The following is a 25,811-nucleotide window of genomic DNA, read 5'->3' as shown; positions in this document are numbered from 1 at the left end:
CCCCAGTGAGGGTTGTCGAAGAGAAAATACAATGAAGAATGTTGGAAGTCGCAAATATGCATTTAACTCCCTGCAGCTGAAGGCCTTCCCCAAGCATTACAGGCCTCCAGAAGGGACTTACGGAAAAGTTGAGACATGAACACACGGTTTCCTCTAATTAGCTGTTACGTAATCAATGTGGGTACCCTCTAGTGTCACATATGATTCTTCAAGAAGACCAGAAGGATTCGCTTTTATTTTTGTGTTTTTAAATCTACTTCACTAAAGAGTCTATGGAGCATGATTTTGTGTTGGAATCTGTAGGGGTCATGTGTGGCTCAGTAGCGTGGATAGTGATGGCTGCCCTTAACCATAGCTTTCAGCTGTAACTATACAGTTAATGTCATAGTTCCTAGAAGAAGCCAGCTTGGTTTGTCTAAAATTCCAGGAGACTTTTTCAAATACCCACTTATATACTGCTCACCCAACGTATTTTTCTATTCAGTAACTCACAAGTGAGCATTGACTTAAGATCTATTCTCAAAAGGTACCTGCCCCATTAAACCTCAGGTCCCAGGAAGAGGATAGGCTTGAGCTCAGCTTGGGGGAAAAGAAGTCACACCTTCATGCTATGAGAAGCTGCTCTAGTGCCTCTCAAAGGCCACACCCCTCTCTCGGATCCAAAGTGGAAGGGGAGCTTGACCAGTCACACCAGGAGCCCAAGCCCTGGGGCTACACTGCTTCCTACCCCTTCAATCATAGAAGAAGGTCTGCTTGAGATCTGCACCAGCTGTGAGGTCCTCAGACCCTGCCTCTTCATAAGCTCCATGATTATTAGGTCCACACCCACAGGACATATCTCCCGGTCTCTGGCAATCAGGACCTTCGATGTGGCTTTTCAGGTGTCTGAGAGACAACTCTCCAATCGGGGATTTAGGGCCATAAAGACAGTAGATACTTAAATATTTTCAGAAGAGATGTTCTTCTGGGAGCTTTCTAACAATCTTTTAGAAGACCACAAATCATGTTCGAATGTCTAAAAAACTGTCTTAGTTTTTGGTTTGCAATAATTGTTACTGTTCTCCTTCTGTTACACGACTATTGGGAAACAGTTAAAACTGCCCCTACATTGAGAGCCTAAGAGAGGTTTGTGAGACAAGAAAGTTAGGGATTTCATAGACGATTTAGTCTGGTCATCTTTTACAAGGTGATGATGAGTCTTATCTGCACATAGCAGATTTTTTTTTCCTTAGAATTTATATGTTTTATAAATTCTGTTTATCATAATTCTGTTTACATGTTATTTAAAAGGCTGTATAAAGAACTGTATGGAGTATATCCATGATGCTGATGCTCACAATTTGTGAACACCATGGGAATTCTTATCGAAGTCTAGCTAGTTTTCTTTTGGCTCCTTTAGAAACATGTAACAAACTTGAACCTGGGACACTGAGGCACAGACAGGACCAGACCTTTAACAAGAGTCAGGAAGGGTACAGGCATCCCTTTCTACCAGTGTGCAGACAGCCCCCGACTCCTGGTGCTCCACTCTCAGGGCATGCGTGGCACTGTGGAAGGTGAGTGGCAGGGAAGCTCTCACTACCCAGCCCTCCACACAGGGCTGCTCTGCTGCTATCAGATTCCCAGGAAGCCTCAGTCCCTGATCATAGGCCACTGGGGCTTAGTGTGGCTGGCTAAGCCTTTGACCTTTCTCGGTCCATTTACTCTAAGTTTTTAGTTTCTTTTTTTTTTCTCATTTGACATCACTGCCTTTTTAAAATATTTCGTTGGACTTTAAAATCAAATGTTTCTGTGTTCTCCAGCTTTTCTTTCTGTCCACACTTACAAAGGGAACAGAGCGACAGCTGACTCCCTGTCAGCGGCTTTGCATGGGGATTACTTTCTCTGTTTTTGTTTTATAATATGAGTCACTGTAAAACTCTAAGACCTGGTTAATCACGGAAAGGACTGTGGCTTCAGTGTTTTCTCTGAAGGCATTGTGACTGGCTTCCAGTGCATCACTCATGTCCCAGGCTTGTTGGAAGGGGCACCATGCACAGCACTGGCTCAGGCAGCTCCTGGCTGCCCCAGGAGGCTGAATTGTTCACTGTAGGTAGGAAATGGTTTTACCGGTTTCCACAAAGTGACGTTCTGTCCACCGTCTGCCCCTACTTAAAAAGGAATGTGCAGTGTCTGGACAGCTGGGAATGCCGTGTGGATCCTGTCAGCTCCTGCAGCACAGCTGCCTTTGCTTTCCTTTAAAGATGTAAAAATATTGTAGAATACTGTTTTATCCCCACATACTTGTAGTTGCCACACTTAGTGCATTTAAATACTTTTATTTATTTGTTTGGGACAGTATTAATATATATGAACATATAGTTACTGTTTTATATATTCCTAGCTCATTTAAAGCCATGTATGCTGTAAATGTGCTTGTCTTAAGAATGGTAAATAATAAAACTCACAAGAACATCACACTTGGTCTCCCTCGATTCTTTCTCCTACACTGGAAGGAAGTCCACAGCCAGCACCCATGCATTTTACCACTGGGCTTGGCTGCCAGGGTTCATAGCTTGTAAGTGGGGAAGACTAAGGTCTTTTAAAGCATGTTTTTACTTAATTCAAACTAGGATGCGTGGTTAGGAACAGGGACATTGGCAGGCAGCACCAGACCCCAATCAAGGTTCTGTCTCTCACTGGTCAGTGACTTGGGGCAAGTTGCGGGATCTCTCCAAGACCGTTTTGTGTGTGTCAGCTGTGGACAACAGCAGTCGGTCCCTCAGAAGGTGACTGTGAGGACCTTGGTCTCATGTGTTCATATGTGTTGTCTCCTTTCCCTGAACAACCCAGCCTCTCCCCGTCTGTGGACGCCGCCATGGTGTGACTTGCGTAGAAGCATCTGTTCAGAGCTGTGGTGTCACCAGCATCATGGCGTTAGTCCGCATCTACTTCAAGGACCGTGTGTCCAGTAACTTCCCTTGGCGATTGCTAGCCATGGAAATGAATCACAAACAACATGAATGTGTTTGGCTCTGGAAATCTACTGTTGCCACAGCCAGTGCTTTCCCACTCTTCTCGAAACACGAGAATGGAGCCTTGCTTCAGTTCCTGTTCTTTGAGCCTCTGCAGATATCAAAAGTCTGCTTTACTGATGTGTGTGATTTCGTGAAGTCTCTAACAATCCTTAATAAGCATTCTGTTAACGCCTGTTATAGGTGGAAGCTATTAAAGCTGCTGGTTAGCTGGGTTTTGGCTTCATCTATGTTAGGGCTACATAAGTCTTAAATGTTTTTGTAATTAAATTTTTTTTTTAAGATTTATTTATTACGTATACAATGTGCCTCCTGCATGTACACCTCCATGCCAGAAGAGGGCACCAGATATTACAGATTGTTGTGAGCCATCATGTGGTTGCTAGGAATTGAACTCAGGACCTCTGGAAGAGCAGCCAGTGCTCTTAACCTCTGAGCCATCTCTCCAGCCCTGTAATTAAATGTTTTGTTCCATTTGGTGTTTTGGCTTTTCCACCAAGCATGACTGTGCCTCTGGTGTTGGAAGACTGGACTCGGGTAGCAGTAGCTCCTTCTTGGTATACAGTGCTGTTCAACACTGTTGGTGCTTTCTGCCATGGCTCTCCTGCTCCAGGGTGTGTTGTTGTTGTTGTTCAGTGCCCTCTTGTTCTTATTTGCAGTGTTTTAGCATTTCGTTTTTGTGTGTGTGTATGTATGTTTCTCATGGGTGTGTGCCCACATGTGGCTGTGTGAATGGGTGTGGAGGCCAGGCATTGGTGTCAGATGTCTTCCTCTCTCATTCTTCATTTTTTGAAGCAGGGTCTTGCTGAATCCAGAGCTTGCCAATTCCAGATAACGAGACTTCGTTATCCAGCCTGCCCACAAATGCTTCTGGTACTGGAATCACAGGTAGCCGGCCTCCAGTCTGTACACTTACACACGTTACCCACTAAGCCATCTCACTGCCCCTTTACTTCGTTCTGACGTCTCGGTCAGCTCATCGGGAGTTACTCTGGAATTAAGGCCCATGCTGTATGAAGAGTTGACTAGGTTTGAGTGACTCCCTTCTCTCAACCAACCCTAATTTTGCTTCTTGAGAAATGGTTCAATTAGTCCAGTTCTTGTCATGAGAGCGTGGGACCCTGGGTTCAGATCCCCAGCACGTATGTGGTGGGATGGCCACACTGTCCTTCTCACGGGGAAGGTCATTACAGTTTCTACACACCATGTAGATTAGCTCCCTCAGGCAGAGGGGAGGGAAGACACTTCCTCTGTAAAATCCACCACAGTTGGAGAGTTCAGTATCCCCAGCCTCATCAGCTCCTCTCCGCCAAGTTGCAGGGTCCCATTCTTTGCCAGCCTGTACCCTCACTTTAAATGATACCCTTTGAGCAGGAAAACTTGCATTGTAAGTCAGCCAGTGCATGATGAGAACTGGACTTTGTTTTGGCAACTCAGCTCTATGGACCACAGAAAGAAGGGAATGTGTGTGTGTATGTGTGTGTGTCCATCCATAACTTCAGCTACATGAACCACATAAAGTGTGTGTGTGTGTGTCCATCCATAAAAGGATTTGTTGACTTATACAATTGTTGTAGGAGGCCACTTGTTTGTTCCCAGCTGCTCAGCCCCCAAACCTCTATTCTGCTCTGTGCAGGCCCAAGACAGGTTTTTTTTTCTTTTATTAACCAGTTGTTCTACAGCATACAGAGGCGAATACCACATCATACAGTTGACTTATACTTGTGGCTGCTTACATACTGGAGAGGCTGAGATCCTGTTAGCAGAAGAAGCAAAAAAGCTGGAAGCCTTAGAACAAGAGAACCAATAATACAGTCTGAGGCTGAAGACCTGGGAACTCCTTGGACCGTCGCTGGTCTGAGTGCATGCTGAAAGACTGAAGTATCTTGAGTCTGATTTCCACAGGCAACAGCAGCAGGAACAGAGACTTGCTTAGAGCCTGAAGTACTGGCTGGCTTTCTCTTTCTCTACTCCCATTCTATCCGGCCCCAGCCTACTGGATGGTGCTGCCCACACTGCTTGCCTGATTTTGTAGTTCCTCTCCTACACTGCTCACCTCCAAGTGTCCTTCCTACACGCTCAGAAGTGCAGCTCTGCTAATCCCAACGGGCCTCTCAATCAGGTGAGCTTGGCTACTAAGGGCAACCATCAGATTATCCCATCAAGTCAGGAAGCTCTTTATTTTTCCATCCATCCCTTGACTTTCCACCCACACACACCCAGGTCACTGTGATATGAAAAACTCCTCATACTCTTTTCCTTCAAAGCCCTCTATGGTGACTTCACTTCAGAAAAAAAATCCTTTAAGACTTTTCATTATTTAATTTTTTAATAGTTGATCATTTGTTTTCATTTTTATAATTTACTAAATTTGTTAATGTGTTTTACTCATTTTTATAAAAGGCTTATTTACATTCTTTTAAAAGCTCTGTCGTGTGTGTGTGTGGTCAGTCTTGCCATTTACCTTTGCACCTGTAAGGGCAAGTGTAATTCTGGAGAGGGGCCAGCAAGATGGCTCACCAGCAAAAGCATGTGCCATGCAGCCTAGCATTCTGAGTTTGCTCCCTGGAATCCACATGGTAAAAAGAAAAAGAGCTCCCTCTGGTCTCTGCATGCATACATGCACTCACCTATGAACACACACACTTGATAAGTGAAGAATAAATGGTGAATCGTAGTGTTTAATTTGGTTCTTCCCATGTCCGCACTATGTTGCCTTTCTTTCCTTGTAACCATACGTTATTCTAGATGCAACAGAAGAAGCCACATTCATCAAGTCAGAGGAGGTCAAACCCGGGAGCAGTGTGGCAGCAGGAGCATAGTAAGTGTCTCGGGTACAGTGAAACCTGGGAGCACAGTGAGTTTCTCCTGGGTACAGTGAAAGAGCACCTGTCGTAGTTAGTGTCTCTCCTTGGTCAGTCTTCTAAATTTCCTTTTCAGGTTTTTCATTGAGCGACAGGCTTTAAATAATTTAATTTTCATTATTAAATATAACCAGTATAGAGGAAAGGAGGTAGGTCTTGTCATCAAATGACTATAAAGTCATCATGTACCCATCACCCTGACCCCATCATGTTCATCAGATAATGTGGTGACTAGTTTTATGTCATCTTGACACAAGCTAATCATCGGAAAGGAGGGAACCTCAAGTGAGAAAAAGGCCCCATAAGATCCAGCTGTAGGACATGTTCTTAATTAGTGATTGGTGGAAGAAGGCCCAACCCACTGTGGGCGGTACCATCCCTTGGCTGGTGGTTCTGGGTTCTGTAAGAAAGCAGGCAGAGCAAGCCATGGAGAGCAAGCCAGTAAGTAGCACCCGTCCATGACATCTGCATCAGCTCCTGCCCTGGCTGCCTCCAATTATGGACTAGGATGCAGAAGTGTAAGCAAAACGAACTTTCCTCCCAACTTGCTTTTGGTCATGGTGTTTCATCATGTAATCAGACACCAAAAAATGAAAAAGTACCTTGTGGACTGGAGGCGTTAATCATGTTCAGATGTCAGTGCACCCAGGTGCTCAGGAGGCTAATGTATTCCCTATTCACATGTCAGCAGCACTTCTTAGAGACAGAAAACAAAATCCATCCTGAAATACACTCTTAAAGGGTTCCACATAACCAAAATAATCATCTTAAAAAAGCAAAAAGATGGACTCACTTTTTGGTTTCAAATTTTATTATAATGTTCCAGCAATCAAAACAGTGGCATTGGCATGAAGACACAAGACAAAAAGAGGCTGAGGCTTAGAAACAGCCCTGCCATGCATGGTGGGATGGTTTCCCACCAAGGGGCAATGAGGAAAGCTAGATACCTACATGAGATGGATGGAAAGCCAGACTCTTACATCACACACAAAGATTAATTCAAAATGGATCAAAGAGTAAAACTAAGAGCTAAAACTAAAATTCCCAAAAGCAAGCTATAATAGCTCCACTGGGTGGGGCAATACTTGTGTGGATATGACTACCAAAAACTCAACCAGAGTCAACAACCCACTATTAATGGGCCAAGGACCTAAGGAGATTTCTACAAGCATAATATATAAAGGCTAACAAACATTATAAAACATGTGACACCACTAATTAGGGAAATGCCAAACAGAACCACTGGTAGAGACTTCACAACCTTAGAAGGGCTACTAAACGGAACAGGAAATAAACTGACTGGAGTATAAACTAGTGTGGCTGCTATAGAAAGTATGGCAGTGCCTTGAAATAAAAACAATTACTCTACGACACAGACTGCTAGGTGTATGCTAAAACTGTGGGGTCCTAGTGAGGTTTGTATATACATGTTCACAGCAATAGTCAGGAGCTCAAGAGTGGAAACAACCGAGGTATCCACTGCTGAGGAAGGAGGTAACAGGATAGAGGACACACATACACTAGAATACTACTTAGCCTACAAAGGAAAGAAATACACAATACATCATGGCTAAACCTTGATGTATTTTGCTATATGAAATAAACCAGCCCCCATCCCATCCCTGAAAAAAACCCACATGCTAAGATTGCATCCAACCAGGCACTTATGGTACTCAAATCAGAAACAGGAAATAGAATGGAAATTACTATAGAGAGAGCTTGCCAAGGGAGGAAGGGATGACCTGACAGCGGCAGGGAGGTAACTCATGGGCTACTTGACATTTTGTGAGGTGGATGAAGAATTCTGCAGACTGACTGCAGTGTGAATGCTCAACACTACTAACCTATACACTTTAAGATGCAAAGTTTTGCTATTCATATTTAACTAAAAACTTCAAATATGGTGAGGCAGGGCGGTGGTGGCGCACGCCTTTAATCCCAGGACTCAGGAGGCAGAGGCAGGCGGATCTCTGTGAGTTCGAAGCCAGCCTGGTCTACAAGAGCTAGTTCCAGGACAGGCTCCAAAAGCTACAGAGAAACCCTGTCTGGGGGGGGGAGGGATATTTTAAAAGCAAAGCCAGGCGGTAGTGGTGCATACCTTTAATCCCAGCACTTGGTAGGCAGAGGCAGGTGAATCTTTGTGAGTTTGAGGCCAACCTGGTCTATAAGTTCCAGGACAGCTAGGGTTGTTACACAGAGAAATGCTGTCTAAAAAAATAAAACAAAAAAATTATTTTGAAAGCAAGCATGGGCTTATAGGCAAGTGGTAAAAATCTACAATTATTCAATGAAGACACAAGTAAGTTTCTGTAAGTTTGGGTTAGGATGGTTTCTTAGAGTACACTGGAAGAAAAAAAAAACTGTAATTTGCCCAAATTAAAACTGTTCTTCAGCCAAGCATGGTGGCTTGTGCCTGTAAACTCAGCATTTTGAGAAGTGAAGCAGTCAAACTGCTTGCTCTAGTTTCCAGGCCAGCCTGGGCTAAGACCCAGTTTCAAAAGCACATACAAATGCAAAGTATGCTTCAAAGAGTATCAAGAGGAAAAAACTGCAAGTTATCTTTAAAGAACTTGTATCCACAAAGAAAAACAAATCTTACAGGAAAATGAGAAAGTGCAACTGAAAACCAAACTGGAGACTGCAGATGCAACATACAGATGGCCAATGAACACATAAAACACGCTCAGGTTAGACTTCAGAGAGATGCAAATCAAGATCTCTCCAGACGCCTCTTCATACCAAGCAGAATGTCCGCCAGCAGCGTGAGCAGTGATGTGGATACTTGAACCTAGCTATGTTGAGAGTATGAAATGGTGGTGAAACCACTGTCGAAAATGATAGATGGAGGCTGCCATTCAACCCTGTAATTCCACTCTAAGGCAAGTATTAAATGAAACATGTAGAACCTTTTCACAGACGTTCACAGTAGAAACGGCTCAGAGCTCGGCAGCTGATCAATGGATAAAGAAGCATGGTGTCCGTCTACTACGGAATGCTATTTAGCAGCAGTGAATTACAGAGTGATGCTGCAAAAATAAACCTGTTAATAACTTGGTGGCAAGTCAGAAGAGACCACACTAAATATTCCACTAACAGATATGGACTAGACAGTCCACAGAAACCAATACATTACTGGCGGCTGAGGGCAGAACGGAAAGAGCAATGAGGACAGACTGCTAACGAGTGCAGAGAAGTGACAGAACTTCTGGATTAGAGTGGTGACTGCTACATGCTCTATGAATATACTAATAATCAAAGGTCCAATTTTGTGTCGAGAATTTCTCCAAATAAAGCTATCTCTAACAAAGAGGCTTTTTATACAAACATATTTCACAGTTTCTAATCAGAATTACTTTCAACTAAAGTTGAAACACTTGTGGGAGTGTAGCTCAGTGATAGAGCATTTGCCTAAGATGCAGAAGGCTTGATCCTCCACACTGCAGACACGCCAAGTTTGGTACACAGCAGCAGGACTAAAGGGTGCATCATTCCCCACTACCATGGAGCTCAGTGATTTTCTGGGGAATCCTCGCAGCTTCACACTTGGAGATCAGCAAGTCAACTATACAGTCCCTGACTGCTTTAGCCCCCATGAACTCTGCAGTGATGAAGAACTACAACTCCCACTGTTTAGTGCCAAATATCAAACTGGAAATTTCGCTTCCTGATGGGTTTCTGCTGCGTTAAGTGATCAAAATAAATTGCCAATATTCTAAACTTTGTCATCACATCATGACTTTGATATTTGCTATCTAGAGTGAACATCTGTTGTTGCCAGTGTTTAGGGATGAGGCCCATAACTCATCCAATGAGACTGTGAGTGGAGTAGGCACAGAACATGAGGCCGGGATCTAGCTAAGATCATAAAGGTTGGAGCAGGAGCATGACCCAGAAAAGAGCAGAGTGCTTCAGTGGGGTGTGATCTGTGGGCCACACTCTCCTTTTTGGGCCACACAGATCTTAAGGGTGTGGACATTGGCTGATAGTATTCCATTATGAGGAGAGGGCGTATTAAATTGAAACCAAGAAATAGGAGTTGGAAGAACCCTGACAACAGGCCCTATGTCACTAATTGTGTCACATGGCCTCCTGGATGCACACACATGTAATCTGATTGACGTCATCCTTGAACATAATCTCTCCATTAGGCAATTCCCAAAACACATTAAATTCTTAGCCCAAACTGTTCAATTAAACGTATCTTCTGTAAGTGACTTCATGAGACAGAATCATTCAGAAGCAGCATTTATCCATTTTTCTCTAGTGCTCTCTGGAGGGAGAACCTGGTCCAGATGTCAAGCAGATGCAGCAGATACTGTGTTTCCTTTTGGCTCTTTTCCGTTAAGGAGCAGAGAAAATCCAGGGTAATTTTCTAGCTTTTACCATAATGTTATCAATATCCTTTTCGTCCTCTGAATCTTGATCTGGTATCCAACTGAAAACAAGCATACATACAATCATATCTGGAATAATAATTTAATCAAACACAGTTCTGGTAAGAGATGTCTTATGAAAAAAGCAAACTAGCTTCCAGAAAAGTCAAAAACTTGACTGAGCATGTGGAATACCTACAGCCAGCATTCAGGTGGCCAAGGCAGAAAAACTGAGCACAAGGCTAGCTGGGGCTACCCAGTGAACCCTGTACTAACAAAAGAGAAAGTGCAAAGCCAGAAAGAAAAAATGAATGGCACAGTAAAAGAAAAGAAACCACAGTTCTTCCTAAGGGGTGACAAAGACTTGTTCCTGTAAAGTTGAAATTACATTTACCTTTTTGTTTTAAGTATACTCATGAATGTCCTACCAAGCCTTTGTAAATTCAAATGTAATTGAAAATTTTTAAATAACAACTGGAAACATTAATGACACAGGATCATGTTATTAAAAATCCTTGAGTCCTCCTAGGCTGACCCCAACTTCTTTAACTTCAGCCTCTCAATGGAGCCACTTCCTAAGGGTCACAGGTGGAGAAAAGGCTCTGAAGTCAATAACTGTTCAGAAATTTCATAGGAAGGAATTATTTTGGAGATAGACCCTATCGGTGAGCCCGATAATAGAACAGACAGCCACTTATTTGAACACAGCACGAAACAGCTGTGAGCCTTTCTGTAATATAGAAATTATACATTTTTATATACTATGCATTGAACTCAAGGCCTCACACAGGCTAGGCCAACACTCTACTACTGAGCTACATCTCCAGTCCTCTTTTTTATATACTCTTTGAGATAGGGTCTCACTAAGCTGTTCAGGCTGGCCTTGAACTCACTCCATAGCCCAAGAAGGCCTTAAACTTACTGTCCTCCTGCCTCAGTCTCTTGTAATAGCTGGTATCACCTGGCCTCACTAAAAGCCTATTTTTCAAAAGCAAACATGAGAAAAACATTGGGATGGTTCAAACAATCCATCTTGTCGACCCTGGAACTCATGCTCTGAAACAGAAGAGTTAGCCAGATTCTTAAATACATGTTCCTGGCTTCTCTCACTCAACAGCGAAGAGTGACTGGATTGTGTTCTGGAAGACACATAGTCACAGGCTTGGAGGAACAGTATGAGAATCACTGTCTGCTCCAGGGGTAGTACCTCTTACTGTTATCCAGCAAATCAGATATTTTAAATTCAAAATTATAGCAGGCACGGTGGTGCACACCTTTAACTCAGGCAAATCTCTTAGTTCAAGGTCAGCCTGGTCTACAAAGCAAGTTCCTGGACTGCAGGGCTGTTACACATAGAAACCCTGTCTCTCACAAAACAAAAGCAACAAACAAAAAGATTTGAAATGATTACATTTACTCAAAAGAGGCCATGCCTTTCAGAAATCCATAGGCTGCCCACAGACCTTCTCAGCTCTCTCTGTTGCCCCAGACCCAATCCCTCAGTCTCATCCCTAGTGCTGCAACAGAACACCAGCTGCAGCCCTCTCCCCCCACATCTGTGCATCGCACAGACCGTCCCTCCTCACTTGTCGCTGCATCCCAGCCTCCAACACCAGCAGAGCCTTCCCTGTGAATTCCAGTTGGGCACAGCAGTAAAACAGGCAACACAGCCACCACACTCTCCAAACATCCAGAGAGGAAACAATGCAAGAAACAAAGCCCCCCACCCAACAAAGACAAACCCAGAAATCAGCACCTAGACCTACAATCATGCAACAGTGGAAGAACACAATCAAAACAGTCAGGGCAGTATGTCTCCACTAGAGCCCAGCTATCCTACCTCAGCAGGTCCTAATAAATGTCCAGCATAGCTGAAGCACAAGGAAAAGACCTAAAAAACAACTATATGAAGATGACAGAGGTCCTTAAAGAGAAAATGAATAAACTCCTTAAAGAAATCCAGGAAAACACAAACAAACAATTGGAGGAAAGGAATAAATCCCTTAAAATCAAGAAAATACAAACAGTTGAAGACAATGAATAAAACTGCTCAATACCTGAAAATGGAAATATAAGCAATAGAAAACACAGACTGAGGCAAGTCTGGAAATGGAAAATTAGGAATCTGAACAGGCACTACAAGGGCAAGCTTCACCAACAGAATATAAGAGATGGAAGACAGCATTCTGGCATTGAAGCTACAATAGAAGAAATGAATACATTAGTCAAAGAAAATGCTAAATCTAAAAAATTCCTGACACAAATCATGCAGGAAATCTGGGCATTATGAAAAGACTAAACCTAAGAACAAAAGGATAGAGGAAGAAGAAGAAACCCAGCTCAAAGGCCCAGAAAAGATTTTCAACAAATCCATAGAAGAAAATTTTCCATGGAAACACACAAACAGCCCAGGCTGACGCCAAGAGAAAGGGTTGCTCTCCACAAACCGACAGCCACAGTGGGCCTAATTGCCAACGACTTTTAGGCAACTTGTTGAACATGGAGAAGTCAAACTGTGCCTACATGGAACCTTCACCCCTGTGTTCTAGTTTTTTTGGTACAGGAAGGTACTCTACAGACTACCAAAAGAGGAATGTGGACACCAACCCAGCCACAAAACCTTAACCTACAATCTGTCCTGCCGGCAAAATATGCTAGGGTAAGAGTGGCAGAGAATTTGTGGGAGTGGCCAACAGATGTCTGATTTGACTTAAGATTCATTCCACAGGAATGAGCCCATATAGTACACCGCTTGGGTAACCAAGTATCAGAGACTGATAGCCCAAAAACCTAGGGTAAAACCAGCCCAAAAACCTAGGGTAAAACCAAACAATAAACAGCTCCTAATGGTGTTCTGCTGCAATCATAATCAGTGCCTTATCCAGTCATCATCAGAGAGGCCTCCACTGGCAGCAGATGGGAACAGATGCAGGCCAGACATGATACGGAGAGTCTAAGTTGGAGGTGTCCATCAAATCCTTCCCCTCAAGTCCCAGGGAATCCAGCAGAAGAGGAGGAGGAAAGATTGTCAAAGTCAGAGGGGATGGAGGACATCAGAAGAACAAGGTCATCTGAATCAACTAGGCAAGGCACATATGCGCTCACAGAGACTGAGGCATGAAGCATAGGGCCTACATGGGTCTTATACCAGGTCCTCTGTGTATATATTATCGCTGTTGGCTTAGTATGTTTATGGTTCTCTGACTCTTGCTTGCTCTTTCTTTTCCTCCTGTTGGATTGCCATGTCTAACTTCAATATGGAAGTTTTTGCTTCATCTTATTATATTTTCTTTTGTCATGTTTGGTGTTATCTTTTAGAAACCTGTTCCTTTCTAATGAGGGACTGAAAGGAAATGGATCGGAAGAGGAGGGAAGGTAGGGAGGAACTGGGACAAGTGGAGGGAGGGGAAACTGTAATCAGCATACACTGTATGAGAAAAAACCCTCAGAAGACAAATAAACAATGAAAAAAATATTTTTAAAGAAGGATTAATTTATGCCCATAGGATATGCTGAAGAGGTGGGACAGGAGGATCACAAGTTTCAAGCCAGTCTGGGCTACCATTACTAGGTGTGGCAGCACACATTTTAAATCTCAGCACTCAGGAGGCAGAGGTAGATGGATCTCTATGAGTTCCAGCCCAGACAGAGCTACAAAGTGAGACCTTATCTCAGAGAGAGTGAGAGAGAGAGAGAGGGGGGCAGGGAACGGAAGGAAGGAAGGAAGGAAGGAAGGAAGGAAGGAAGATTGGGTGAGGAGTCTGCTCTGTACGATGGTACAGAGGAGCATCTCTTTTACTAATCACTGTGCCTTCCCAATGCCTGGAACAGACTTTCGAATTCCACACAAGCCTAGAGGCTTGCATTTCACACAGCTGACAACACTACTCAAGGAGGGAGGCAGGAAAACTACACAGGGAAGCTGCCATAAATGGCAGAAGAACAGTGAAGTGCTGCTACTTGAGAGAAGCACCATGGCCAAGTGGCATCTCCCTCCCAGGGTTTTGGTCTCCTGCATGTTGAACCTCTGTGCCCTCCGCTTCTTCATGAACAGAAAGGAAGAGCTCTCATATAGTCCCAAAGCCAGCAAACAAACACAGGCTCGAGCCCACCCATGTGCCTTCTTTCCAGGGAAGCTCACATTTCTGACTTCATACTTTTTCCATGAAAAGATCTCTGTAGATCTTTCAAGTAGAGACCCAGGGACTAGAGTCCCAGGGACTAGTGATGCATGTCCAATAGAAAGTGTCCATTGACACTTTCTCCTGGTCACATACGGCACAAGTGCAAACATAGTCCTCAGCCTTCCCGGCTTGTGTGTAACTATCAAAAGACAGAATTCATGCCTCTGGCTGTCCACTCCTCCCATTTATACTTGCTAAGACTTTACCCTCACACTTTCAGAAAACCGTGAGGGTCAGCAGCCCGGGAGGCTAACAAAGTTGGGGAGTTTTGTGAATGCTGTCTCACCTTTATCACTGGAGCCCAAAAACTATTATCCAAACCATATCACAACAACCAATTTATGACTATTAAAGCATTCACATTTAATTCTATACAGTTACCCGAAGCTTTTCAAAACAGTTAATCACTTACCATTGATCTTTTACACTCAAAAAACGAATACTGCAGGGCTCTGCAGTGCCCTTCCTTCAAACACTGCCGTGGAGACTTCCCTTCCTGTGACACAGAGACCAACGTCAACGCCTGTGAAATTTGTCCCACAACGCACAAGACAACTATTCTTCCCGAAGAAGCTCTTTTTAGAAAAGTTAATTTAAGCAAGTTCGTAATTCCTTTTTTAATATTCTTGGTGAAGAAAAACAAATGTAAAGATTATTAAATAACTGAGTACTCAGAGTTAGTTTTTAAATTTTATTTTATCTGTATGAGTGTTTACCTGTATGTACAAATGGGCACCACGTGCAGACCTGGTACCATGGAGGAGAGAAGAGAGTACCAGAGCCCCTGGAACTGGAGTTATAGATGATTATGCACCACCATATGGGTGCCAGGAACCAAACCCAGGTCCTCTGTAAGAGCAACAAGTGCTCTTAACCACTGAGTCATCTGTCTTTCCGGCCCCCAGAGTCTGAGATTTTTAGAACACATCATTAATGTTCATATAAGCCTTTCTGCAGATGACAACTACAAATTGATGCCTAAAAATGAGACCCTTTTAGGGTTGGTACTAAACACTGTACAAACGTTAGTGAGGGGCTGGAGAATAGCTAAGTGAATGACGTGCTTGCTGTGTATGAGGTTCTTCAGCTCAACACCCACAGAAAAAGCTGGGCGTGGTGGCAGGAGCCTATAATCCCATAGCTGCATAGTGGAGACAGAACAGATCTGGTAGCCTAGCCAGTCAGGTTCAGCGACACACCTTATCTCAAATAATCAGGTGAAGGGGTTAGAGCGATGAGTCTGGGCAAGAGGGCTATGCTCTCCTGAGGTGAAGATCAGTAAGTGTTCTGTTGATGGAGCCACACGGAAAACCTCCGCAAGTCTCCTCTGGCAGTTCCAACTTTTCTGGCCTCCCAGAAATCATAAAACCTTAAGAAGTCTATCTCAAAGTTGGTTCTGAACCCTCTCCCACCCCCACCCTCTTCTCACTAGCCCCCACTGGAACTTACATTCTTATCCCCTGAGTTCATACTTACTACCCCGAGTTTCCCGAGCCCCTCTAGTTTCTCGACTGTCTCCCATGGCAGCACAAAAAATACAGGCTTATGCTGAATTCCTCCCAGAATGCAATACTGTACGTTTTTTAAGACTGGCTAAAGATCGGCAAGGAGAAACTACGGCACGTCATAGATCACATTGACTTCCATACTCTAGAAGCCACGGAATCAAAAATCTCCACCACAGATCAAGTAGCCATACAGTGCAGGAACAGGCCTGCTTCCCGTGGAGTGGGAATCTCTGGTGGCGAGTGTCCAAATTTGAGTGCCAGCACTCGGGAACCACTTGAACTGAGATGGCTGCATGTTTACAAAAACCTGAGATGGGGAGGTGCGTCAGTTGATCTCCCATTAAACACCAGCGAGAACTGGGGCCGAGAGCTCAAGAGATCTGGCCGAAGTCTAATCCATCCGCGGCTAAGGCTGCCACCTCCACGTGGCCCCGACCCGACCGCCCCCGCAGGCCGACAGGCAGCCCGCCGTCGCCGAGCTCTTTCCCCGGACGCGCTACCTGGAGCACACAGGCCGACTGCAGCAGACACGCGCCCAGGTCCTCCTTCACGCCGGCGCACGCACCGCCCTCCACCTTGTCCTCGTAATACCGGGGCATGGCTGCGCCCGCCGCCTTCACAACGCCGGAGCACCGTCTTCAGCCACCGGCGGCCGCCCGGACGGGCGCGAGCCACGCCCACGAACAGGGTCGGGAGGGTCAGAGACGTACGCAACCACTTCCGGCGGGTCCGCCATAAAAGCAGCGCGTCTTGAGCGTGTGCGCATGCGCGGCGGAAGCGTGTGACCGTGACGTCAATACAGGGCGCCGCAAGTGCGGGCTACGTAGCGGTAGGGGAAGTAGCCCCGGCGGTGGCTGGGCTCGGCTGCCGGGCGAAGGTGGCGGTAGTCTTGGGCCCAGGGCTCGGCGGCACGGGCCTTCAGGTGAGGCCTGCTCTGTGTGAGCGGGGTGTCATTCGTCCTGACGCCCGTTTCCACGGGCAGCGGCGTCTCGGCGGCCGGCAGTTGGAGCCTTCCCCTGGCAGTGAGTAACACCAAAGACACCCCTTGACGTTGGAATCGCAGAAATAGAGCCTTTTTTTATTCTAAGCTGGTCTGGAGTTTTGCATAGGAGACACGTACCCTGAAACCTTTACATTGCTTGTTCTTAACTCGAATGTCACAGGGAGGTCTGTATTTTAATTTGACTGCGGACCTGCAGGCTTGGGGTAATGGAGAGCTGCTGGCGGGGCGGGGCACCGAGGTGTGCTGGCACCTGTGGCGGCAGAGGCTGGGCCGAGGGTGGGGCGGTGACCAGCGTCATTTAGCTTCGGACTAGTTGGACTGGACCCTCCATGCTGTTATTCATCCTACCCAGCTATTGTGGGAGTAAAAGCACCAAAGGTTGGAATTTGCTTTTTTTTTAATGTCTCATTCTGAATAACCAGAAGCTTGCTGACTGCCGCTGGTGAACTTGTACGAATAAGCTGTTGTTTTACCTCTTCAATAACATTGCTTTCGGCTTAAACGAAGTTTGTTGTTGCTGCTGTTTTATCTTAAATTCTGGCCAATAAGAACATGGAATTTTGAGTAAGAGTTCCAGTCTTTGTCCTGTCTCCATAAGGAGGTCATTTCACATCCCTGTGCTGCTTTTTCCTCGTCCTCCACTTTCCACAATTAGCTAATACAGCTGTCAAGGCTTGATTGAGGTGAAGGGTGAAAACCCACGGACTCTAGATAAATGGTTTCAGGTGATGGAGAAGAGCGTGTTGATGTAAGTGCAGTTAACGCTTGCCAGCCCCTAGAGAAGCCCCCGAGCCAATTCCATGGCTTCTGGCCCCTAATCCTTCCTGAAGGAGAAAAATGCCACAACTCTGGAGAGGAGTGCTAGCAGACAGACGGTTCTTAAGGTTGCATCTAAGAGACATGTTCTTATTCCATCCAGGAAGATGCTGCCAAGTACTTCAGTGAGTTCTTCGATGCAGGGGAATGGAGTCTTGAATTCCAGGGATGCAGCGAGACACACGGCTGGAGCCAAGCGCTACAAGTACCTCAGAAGGCTTTTCCGATTTCGCCAGATGGACTTTGAGTTTGCCGCATGGCAAATGCTCTACCTGTTCACGTCTCCACAGAGAGTTTATAGGAACTTTCATTATCGGAAGCAAACAAAGGATCAGTGGGCCAGAGATGACCCTGCTTTCTTGGTCCTCTTAAGTGTCTGGCTCTGTGGTAAGTATGTGTTAGTTTCCAAGCAGTGGAGTTGAGAAACAAATGGGTATTTTATGTGGAGTATATTTTTTCATAATGTATTGTGGGTTAGAATTTGGGGGCATTTGAAGCTCCCCCCCACCCACCGAAACATTAAAAAGCTGGCTGGAAAGAAAGTAATGTTCTTCCTGATGAGGCTGTGACACACACAGGCCAGAGTTAACTACTGTGTTGGGACACTGAAAAGTGGGGCAGAGGATTACATATCATTGCTGTTTATTTCTTCTTGAGACAGGGTCTAGATGCAAAGGCCAGGCTGGCATTGAACTCGGGATCCTCTTAACTGAGCCTCAAGTGCTGGCATTACAGGACTATGCTACCACCACACTCACTGACTTTAAAAACACAAACAAACAAAAACTACTGTGAGCCTGTACCAAACTGTGTGCAAAGGAGTGTTGGGATGGGAAATTATGTTTCACGATGGGCCCAGTCTGTGAGGCTGGGAGATTGTAGTGGTTTTTATTTCTGGTAGGGGGAGAAGACGGTGTTGGTAGGACTAGGGATAGAAACCAGGGACTTAAACATACCAGGCAAGTGATCTCCACAGAGCTACACCCCAGCATTCTGGGTCAGGGTACTGTACTGATTTGAACTTAAAACCACCTTCAAGTTCTCCTGTACATCAAGTCAGCTCTAGTGTACTGAAGTATGTAGGTGCTTTTTACATTTAACTGGGTTTTAAAATAAGTTGTGTGCCTCCTGAACAGGCTTTGTTCTGAATACCCGATGTGTCATGTTAAACTAGCCCGTTAATCCAGTTCCTTACCTGCACTCAAAGGTGGCATTTATTCCTCTATGAGTTGCATATAATAAATCGTGAGGGTTTTATTTCATTGTTCATATACCACCCCCACATTTTGGGCATATGGATGCCAGGGACTATTTCTTGTACCCTAGAGCCTAGCAGTTACTCTTGTAACTTTTATTTCAGTGTCCACCATAGGATTTGGCTTTGTGCTGGACATGGGATTTTTTGAGACAATAAAGCTGCTCCTGTGGGTTGTATTCATAGATTGTGTAGGTGTTGGCCTTCTGATATCAACTTTGATGTGGTAAGTACCATAACTTGATTTTGCTATACACTGTTGGGCCTCTGCTTGTTTACTTCAGACTTGCAGTAGCTAATGCAAATTAAGTTCAAATAGAGTAGCTGAAGTGGCCAGATTGACTGCCAAGGTTATTGTAACCTGGTCTCCTGTGTCTGTGCTAGACCAGGAAATATTTGAATGGATGCTTATTGTCACTGTAGCAAATCCCAGAATGGCTGCATACTGTTCCATCCTGATTTTTCAAGATAGTATTTATGATTCTGCTGTGTCTGGTTAGCTGTGGTCTGCATTGGTCAGTGGAGATCACTTCCAGCCATATCTGGAGGGTTATCCTTGGACTTTTCCTTTGATCTTTGACATTAAGTCATTTGTGTTTGAAATGGTTTTGTTGCAACAGCAGTTTGGTGTTCAGCTTCTCACTTCTCTCACAGAGAATGCTCCTGTGTGTTTGGCTTCCTGGGCAGCAGGTAGTGGGTGGAAGAAGTGGACAAGATGGAGGGGAAGATTGAGGAGGAAGCAGAGAAAACTTGGAGGGCCGTTTCACTCTCAGACTGAGGTCCACCTGCTGTCAGTCGTTTTAGTGTCCTTTATAAATGGGAGTTGATTGTTTCACTAGATGGTGTTAGGGGTGTGGGGTGATAGACCCTTGGAACCTAGATTTGTTTAGTATATGGTAGCTATTACTATTTTAAAGAAAATGCCAAGGCTGTAACTGGAGAGCAACCTTTTATTTTCCTTTGTAGCTATTGGTTTTATGGGTACTGGATAGTTAATACTATTGTGTATCATTAGTCTTAATTTCTAAACCCTGGCCCAAGATTAATACTGCTTCTATAAATCAGGTACTCATTGTCAAGCAACTTATGGGGCAAATATATAAAGCTTCTAAGAACAGCTGGGCGATGGTGGCACACGCCTTTAATCCCAGCACTCGGGAGGCAGAGGCAGGCGGATCTCTGTGAGTTCGAGACCAGCCTGGTCTACAGAGCTAGTTCCAGGACAGACTCCAAAGCCACAGAGAAACCCTGTCTCAAAAAACCAAAAAAAAAAAAACCAAAAAAAAAAAAAAAAAAAGCTTCTAAGAACAGTTTATTACAAGTGTTCTACTATGAGTGCAGTGATTCTGGATGGCCACAAACACCAAGGCAGCCTGCAGGTGATTACCTTTGGTTCGTGTCTCCCATAGTTTGATCAGGTAGAAAAGGACTCACTGTGCTGTTTGTGAGAACACAGGTATCATAAACTGTGAGGAGCTGGAAGTAGAAACAATAACACACCCCACCTCCCCCCACAAAAGAAAAAAAACCATCGCAGAAGTGCCATAGGAACCAACATAAGGCCATGTTTTAGGGGAGCTATGAGACAGTTGATTCCTGGTTCCAGGATGTGCAAGTACCCAGCCATAGTTACCATAGTTATGTGCAGCATTGTGGTAGGTCTGGGGACAGGTGATACTAAATGGCTATGAAGAAATGAGACTTAGAAAATAGTTTTTATGAAACTCAGAAAAAAAATAGGCTTTTGTGTTCACATCTGCAAGTGTGGGTTGGAGGGTAGAAGAGAAATGGAGAGCTAGGAGGCTAAGAATGAAGAAAATCCGTTCACACTGTCGAAAATGTCTTCAGCATGGCAGGGAAGGAGTAGAGAAGTAGGGACACCGGGTACAATCACAGGGGCTCACGGGAGAAGGGGATGCCCAGAACAGTGTGGTGGTAGGATGAAAAGAGAAGAATTTAGAGCTTCCTGTGGTAACAGGATGTGGTGGCTAGGGAGTCAGGGCTTGGGACTGTGTGTTGAATGCTGGTGAAGTGTTCTGTTGGCCATGCTGGGTCAGGGAGCTGCTGGGTTGTGTCCTGGAGAAGGTGGTGGTGACACAAGGCAGATGGAACTTACAGATGGCAGTCAGGCCTGACATGTGGCCGTCTTGGAGGTGGGAGAGAGAGCAGCCAGTTAGTTGCCTTAGAATTCTCTAGAAAGGAGTGTCTGTCCTGTTTAAGGGGTGCGTGGAGGTGCAGCAGGAGAGTAGTGATTACACAAAAGAACCGAGGAATGAACTGCATGCCGACTACCTCAAGTTCCTTTATCATTCATAATTATTTTTAAATTTTAGAATTTATGAAGTTCCGTGTGATAACAATGTGTATGTATGTATGTCTATATATATAATGAGTAATGATCAAATCAAAGTAAGAGTTTCCATCCCATTTACAGTTTATTGGTGTTGGGAACCTTTAAGTCTTCTCTTATAAAACGTCTAGCCCCACTGCTATGAGCTTCAGAACTCCTTGCTTATATTTTGACAGCATCACCCCTACTTTCTTAGCATCTGGTATCCGAGATTCCATTTCCTGTTACTCTGAGGTCAAGTGGTGTCTTGTTTTTTTTCGTTTTTAAATCTTTTCTTTCCGGGCTTGTTTCACGGATTTTGTAAAATTGAACGGCACATATTCTTGGCTAAAACAGTATTTGGTAAGTTACAGTTTGTACAAGTGAAGCACTATATTTTTTTGGCTTTTTGATAAAACTAAGTATAGACTGTTTATCACATTCTGCCATACTTTCTTCAGTGTGTTTGTCTGGTTGTGCTGTATAAGTTAGGGTCTTACACCATAGGCTAGCCCAGAACTTACCATGTATCCCAAGCTGGCTTTACACTAAAAATTGTCCTGCTTTCATCTCCTGTGTGCTGGAACAACCCAACCCTGTTGTCTGTATTCAATATTAAGACATTGAATTGAATTAAAATACAGTGACGTAGACTCAGCAGTTAAAGGCGCTTGCGCAGTTTAATCCCCAGGATTCATGTTAAGAACTAATTCCAGAAAGTTGTTCTGGGACTTCATGCTACTATGGCACCTCCTCCCCCCACTCATAAAATGTTGTGTAACATTTTATTCTTTTGGCTTTTGGTGGGGGCTGCCATGCAGCTCCCAAGTAAATCACATACAGAGGCTTATTCTTAGTTAAGAATGCCCGGTCTTAGCTTCTCTCATTGCTAGCCAGCTTTTCTTAACTTACTAACCTGTCTACCTTTTGCCTCTGGGCTTTTATCTCTCTCTTTCTTTACTTCTTTTTCAGTGGCTTGCTGTGTACCTGGGTGGCTGGCCCCTGATGTCCTCCTCTCCTTGTTCTTTTGCACCTTCTTCTCCTTTTATACTCTCTGCCGGCTAGTCCCGCCTATCCTTGCTTTTGCCTCGCCATTGGCCGTTCATCTCTTTATTAGAACCTTCAGGTGTTTTAGACAGGCAAAGAATCACAGCTTCACAGTTAATCAAATCCAGCATAAACAAAACACACCTGACAATATTCCCCAACAATAAATGTACATTATAATTAAAAACTCATATTCACAACCCATTAATGTAAAAAAGGACATGTTCACAGATGTTTATAGAATAGTCCTTTTCATTGAAGATCTGAACACGATAGTTTTTTTGGTAGGCCAATTTGTAGAGCAGCTATAGAAGCATGCATCCGTACTGTTCTCTGGATGTACCGCTAGTCAGCCCCTTTCCCGTCTCCTCCTGTTTCCTTCACTTTTAATGGTAAAGGCAGATGATGTGAGTCTTGGCCCTGGGTTTTTTGTTGAGTGGTTGTCTTGGATGTCATGATTCTGGTGATGTCATTTAGGCCCATGGCTTTCGGTATCTTCTACACTGAACTGGCGTTAAGTACATCTTAGCTCGTGTTGTAATTAAGCACGCATGGTAGAGGTAATCACAAACCTTGCCTTCCCTTCATTCTTAGAACTGCTTTGGCACCACCAACCGTCCTTGGCTGATAGTGCTGCTGTCTTCCTACTTGCTCAGGGCAAGACTGTTGTGACTTTCAGGCACACCTCATCGCCTTCACTGTTAGGTAACTCAAGTGACAGGCTATTGTCCTCTCATCTGTGGAGTCTACTCTCAATTGGCCACCAAGGAGACCCTATCAAAACATTTCTGACATGTCTTGTATCTTGGCCCTGGCTTCTACCATGAGTAAAAGATTGAAAAGTCACAAAGTAGCCACAGGCTCCTGAAGAGCTGACTGCGTTTCCTCGACTAGCTACCTGCTCCAGTCCTTCCTTCTTACAGGCACACACAAATCTTCTGCTGTGCCTGCACCATCAGAGCCTTGCTCCCTTGCCTATCACACCCCAGCTTTGCACCTCTGCCATCCTCCATAGTACCACGTCAGGCTTCTCCCACTAGAGAGCGACATTGGCCTGTCTCATTGCTCCATCTCTAGAACTGGTAACGTGGGACTCAGAAGTTGGTTGGTACTGAGAACTAGTACATTGTGTAAGAAGTTCTCATTTTGCTCTTCAGGTTCATCTCCAACAAGTATCTAGTGAAGCGGCAGAGCAGAGACTATGATGTGGAGTGGGGCTATGCCTTTGATGTGCATCTGAATGCATTTTATCCACTCCTAGTCATTTTGCATTTTATCCAGCTCTTTTTCATCAACCGTGAGTATCTGTTTCTCAAATGTTCTCAATGTTCTCACTGTGTGAAGAGACTCACTATATGCATTTTTTTCTGGCAGATGTTATCCTCACAGATACATTTATTGGATACTTAGTTGGAAATACTTTATGGTTGATTGCTGTTGGCTATTATATCTATGTGACCTTCCTGGGATACAGTGGTAAGTTTTGGTGGTTTAAGAATGTAACAGGAAAGAGCATAGACGTTAGCAGTGGATTTACAGGGACCTGTCAGACTGCATATGACCTTCATAATTTCACAAGTATACTCACCTTAGAGCCTGCCCACTCTCCACAAGCAGAGTGGCATGTAACATTTGTTACAACTTTCAACTCATTTCCAAGTTACAGGTGGAAGTCCCTGACCATTTTCTTTCCTGGTGTGGATTCAGGCTCCATGTTATTAACCATGGGCTCATGGTTACAAACCTTCAGTTCTGTGGATGATCCTGGGATCTGCTGATTCCAGACCATATTTGCAAACTTACTGCTAAATCTTCTCCATTACTTTTCCTAATGTTGAATGAAGAATACTTTTAGTCTGGGAATGAGTGTAGCTCAATAGAAAACCTGCCTACTATGTCAAGGTCCTGTGTTCAACCCCTAACTCCCCATTGCTAAAGTCTAGAAATCTTACGATTGAGCTCAGAACCACCCACAGTGTGGTTTCTCTTTGCTCTTTGGATGACTGGTACCTTAGTATAAACGGCTTTGTTCCTCACCCGATTACCAGTTTCCCAGGGATCACTTAATCTTCCACTTGCCTTGTTTGGGGTATTAGGGTTTTTCTAGTGAATTTTCCCATTATCTTGAAAGTATTTGTAATCCATGGCACTGAAGCACTGGTCCCTTAGTGCCTTCTTACAGCTGTTGAGTATACAGTGTCCAAGAACTGCCTGGGTCAGTGTACGTGGGGAACTGAGTTCAGTTCCCAGCAACCACAAAGTGGCTCGTAACCGTTTGAGATTTGGTGCCCGTGTGCATGCATGCAGGCAGAGTACTAATAGGGAGGTAGATAGAGAAATCTTAAATCTTCAGTGTTTACAGTAGAATGCCTTTGTTCTTCCCCGGAGGGTGAATCATTGATTCTACCTTAATCTGAGGTGTGTTGCTTTTGCAGTGGAAACACTCCAATGCCTAAAAGTGGTTTTGTTCCATGTGCTATCTGTGTATGAAAATGACATAGTGAGATCCATTACTTTGCATGCTAACTTAGACTCCTAAGGCATCTGTCTAGATCAGCAGTTCTCATGGGTTATGACCCCCATCAGATATCCTCCATATCAGATATTTATGATTTATAACAGCAAAATTAGTTAATAAAGTAGCAATGAAATAATTATTAAAGGGCTGCGGCATTAGGAAGGCCCCTCTGCTCAGATGTGTCTGTAGTTCTGCAAGCAGAATCGTGGTCCTATGCAGTGTGCTCCTTCTTTGGCCCCGGGGGTTGAAGAGCTTTTCTTTGTGCATGTTCATCGGCCACTCCTATCCTGTTTCTTTTCCAGCGCTGCCGTTTTTGAAAAAGACAGTGATCCTGCTCTATCCATTCGCACCTCTAGTTGTGCTGTACGGACTGTCGCTGGCACTGGGGTGGAACTTTACCCACATGCTGTGTTCCTTCTACAAGTACAGAGTGAAATGAAAGGTGACAACAGCACTGTAGCTGAACTGTCTGGTGTTGGAGAAGGGATCTCTTCTTGTAAAGTCTGTAAATTATCTTTGTAGATATCTTAAAGATGTAAAGTTTACAAATTTGGAGTGATACTAACACTATTGTCCAGACCATTCCTGAAAACTAATTAAATGTACATTTCTAATATTTTAAAACTAATTGTTTAATTATTTAACCCTAAGCTATATATAAAATATCAAGGGCATAAGTAAGGGATAGATGTCACACACTATCTTGTTGCTGGCAAGATGTACGACTTACTCTGCCTGCAGTGTGGCTCACACAGGAGCCCCTGTCATTTGAGAACTGTGTATATAAGCAGTGAGTACCTGTATAGATGACAGCCACTGTCTTACCAGGATGGCATGTTTCCCTTTTAAAGATTCCAGAGGAACCAGCAACTAGTTGAAAAACAGGTAAACACCATAGTA

General features: G+C 44.3%; 3 protein-coding genes across 10 annotated transcripts in view; 2 read left to right on the top strand and 1 right to left on the bottom strand.

Moving 5' to 3' along the window:
• Inpp4a (inositol polyphosphate-4-phosphatase type I A) overlaps positions 1 to 2,451 on the top strand; it is a 116,842-nt gene extending 114,391 nt beyond the window's left edge. For all 7 annotated transcript variants that reach the window (XM_041655114.1, XM_041655113.1, XM_041655106.1 and 4 more), the window contains one exon: positions 7 to 2,451. In XM_041655114.1, coding sequence (XP_041511048.1) covers positions 7 to 139 — 133 coding nt within the window. In that variant the 3' untranslated portion in view covers positions 140 to 2,451. The remainder of the gene's footprint in view (positions 1 to 6) is intronic.
• A 7,659-nt stretch (positions 2,452 to 10,110) lies between these two features.
• LOC121451058 (cytochrome c oxidase assembly factor 5) lies at positions 10,111 to 16,629 on the bottom strand. Its single transcript, XM_041656539.1, has 3 exons — positions 16,444 to 16,629; positions 14,848 to 14,931; positions 10,111 to 10,313 (listed from the first exon to the last, which is right to left on the bottom strand). The coding sequence occupies exons 1-3, from the start codon at positions 16,540 to 16,542 to the stop codon at positions 10,272 to 10,274; spliced, it is 225 nt and encodes a 74-aa protein (XP_041512473.1). The 5' UTR covers positions 16,543 to 16,629; the 3' UTR covers positions 10,111 to 10,271.
• Positions 16,630 to 16,734: 105 nt separating this feature from the next.
• Positions 16,735 to 25,535, top strand: Unc50 (unc-50 inner nuclear membrane RNA binding protein). Of its 2 annotated transcripts, none has more exons than XM_041656530.1 (6): positions 16,735 to 16,965; positions 17,866 to 18,149; positions 19,123 to 19,243; positions 23,551 to 23,690; positions 23,768 to 23,869; positions 25,214 to 25,535. In XM_041656530.1, exons 2-6 carry the CDS (start codon positions 17,870 to 17,872, stop codon positions 25,348 to 25,350), a joined length of 780 nt encoding a protein of 259 aa, XP_041512464.1. In that variant the 5' UTR covers positions 16,735 to 16,965; positions 17,866 to 17,869; the 3' UTR covers positions 25,351 to 25,535. The 2 variants fall into 2 exon arrangements, with proteins under 2 accessions (XP_041512464.1, XP_041512465.1); XM_041656531.1 differs by having other exon boundaries at positions 16,756 to 16,865.
• The last annotated feature ends 276 nt before the right edge of the window (positions 25,536 to 25,811 follow it).

The sequence above is a fragment of the Microtus oregoni genome, unplaced genomic scaffold (assembly GCF_018167655.1).
Source record: "Microtus oregoni isolate MIOR12 unplaced genomic scaffold, Mior012 000007F_ref0000211, whole genome shotgun sequence".
NCBI lineage: Eukaryota > Metazoa > Chordata > Mammalia > Rodentia > Cricetidae > Microtus > Microtus oregoni.
This window is presented reverse-complemented; position numbering and strand designations above follow the sequence as displayed.

Bases quoted from the DNA above. Each gene is read 5' to 3' on its own strand.
- LOC121451058 (XM_041656539.1), bottom strand. From the start codon at position 16,542: ATGCCCCGGTATTACGAGGACAAGGTGGAGGGCGGTGCGTGCGCCGGC. The intron at 14,932-16,443 runs GTAGCGCGTCCG...TCTGTGTCACAG, and splicing joins AGTCGGCCTGTGTGCTCCAG to GAAGGGAAGTCTCCACGGCA. The intron at 10,314-14,847 runs GTAAGTGATTAA...GCTTGTTTTCAG, and splicing joins TTGAGTGTAAAAGATCAATG to TTGGATACCAGATCAAGATT.
- Unc50 (XM_041656530.1), top strand. From the start codon at position 17,870: ATGCTGCCAAGTACTTCAGTGAGTTCTTCGATGCAGGGGAATGGAGTC. The intron at 19,244-23,550 runs GTAAGTACCATA...TTTGCTCTTCAG, and splicing joins CTGATATCAACTTTGATGTG to GTTCATCTCCAACAAGTATC. The intron at 23,691-23,767 runs GTGAGTATCTGT...TTTTTCTGGCAG, and splicing joins CCAGCTCTTTTTCATCAACC to ATGTTATCCTCACAGATACA.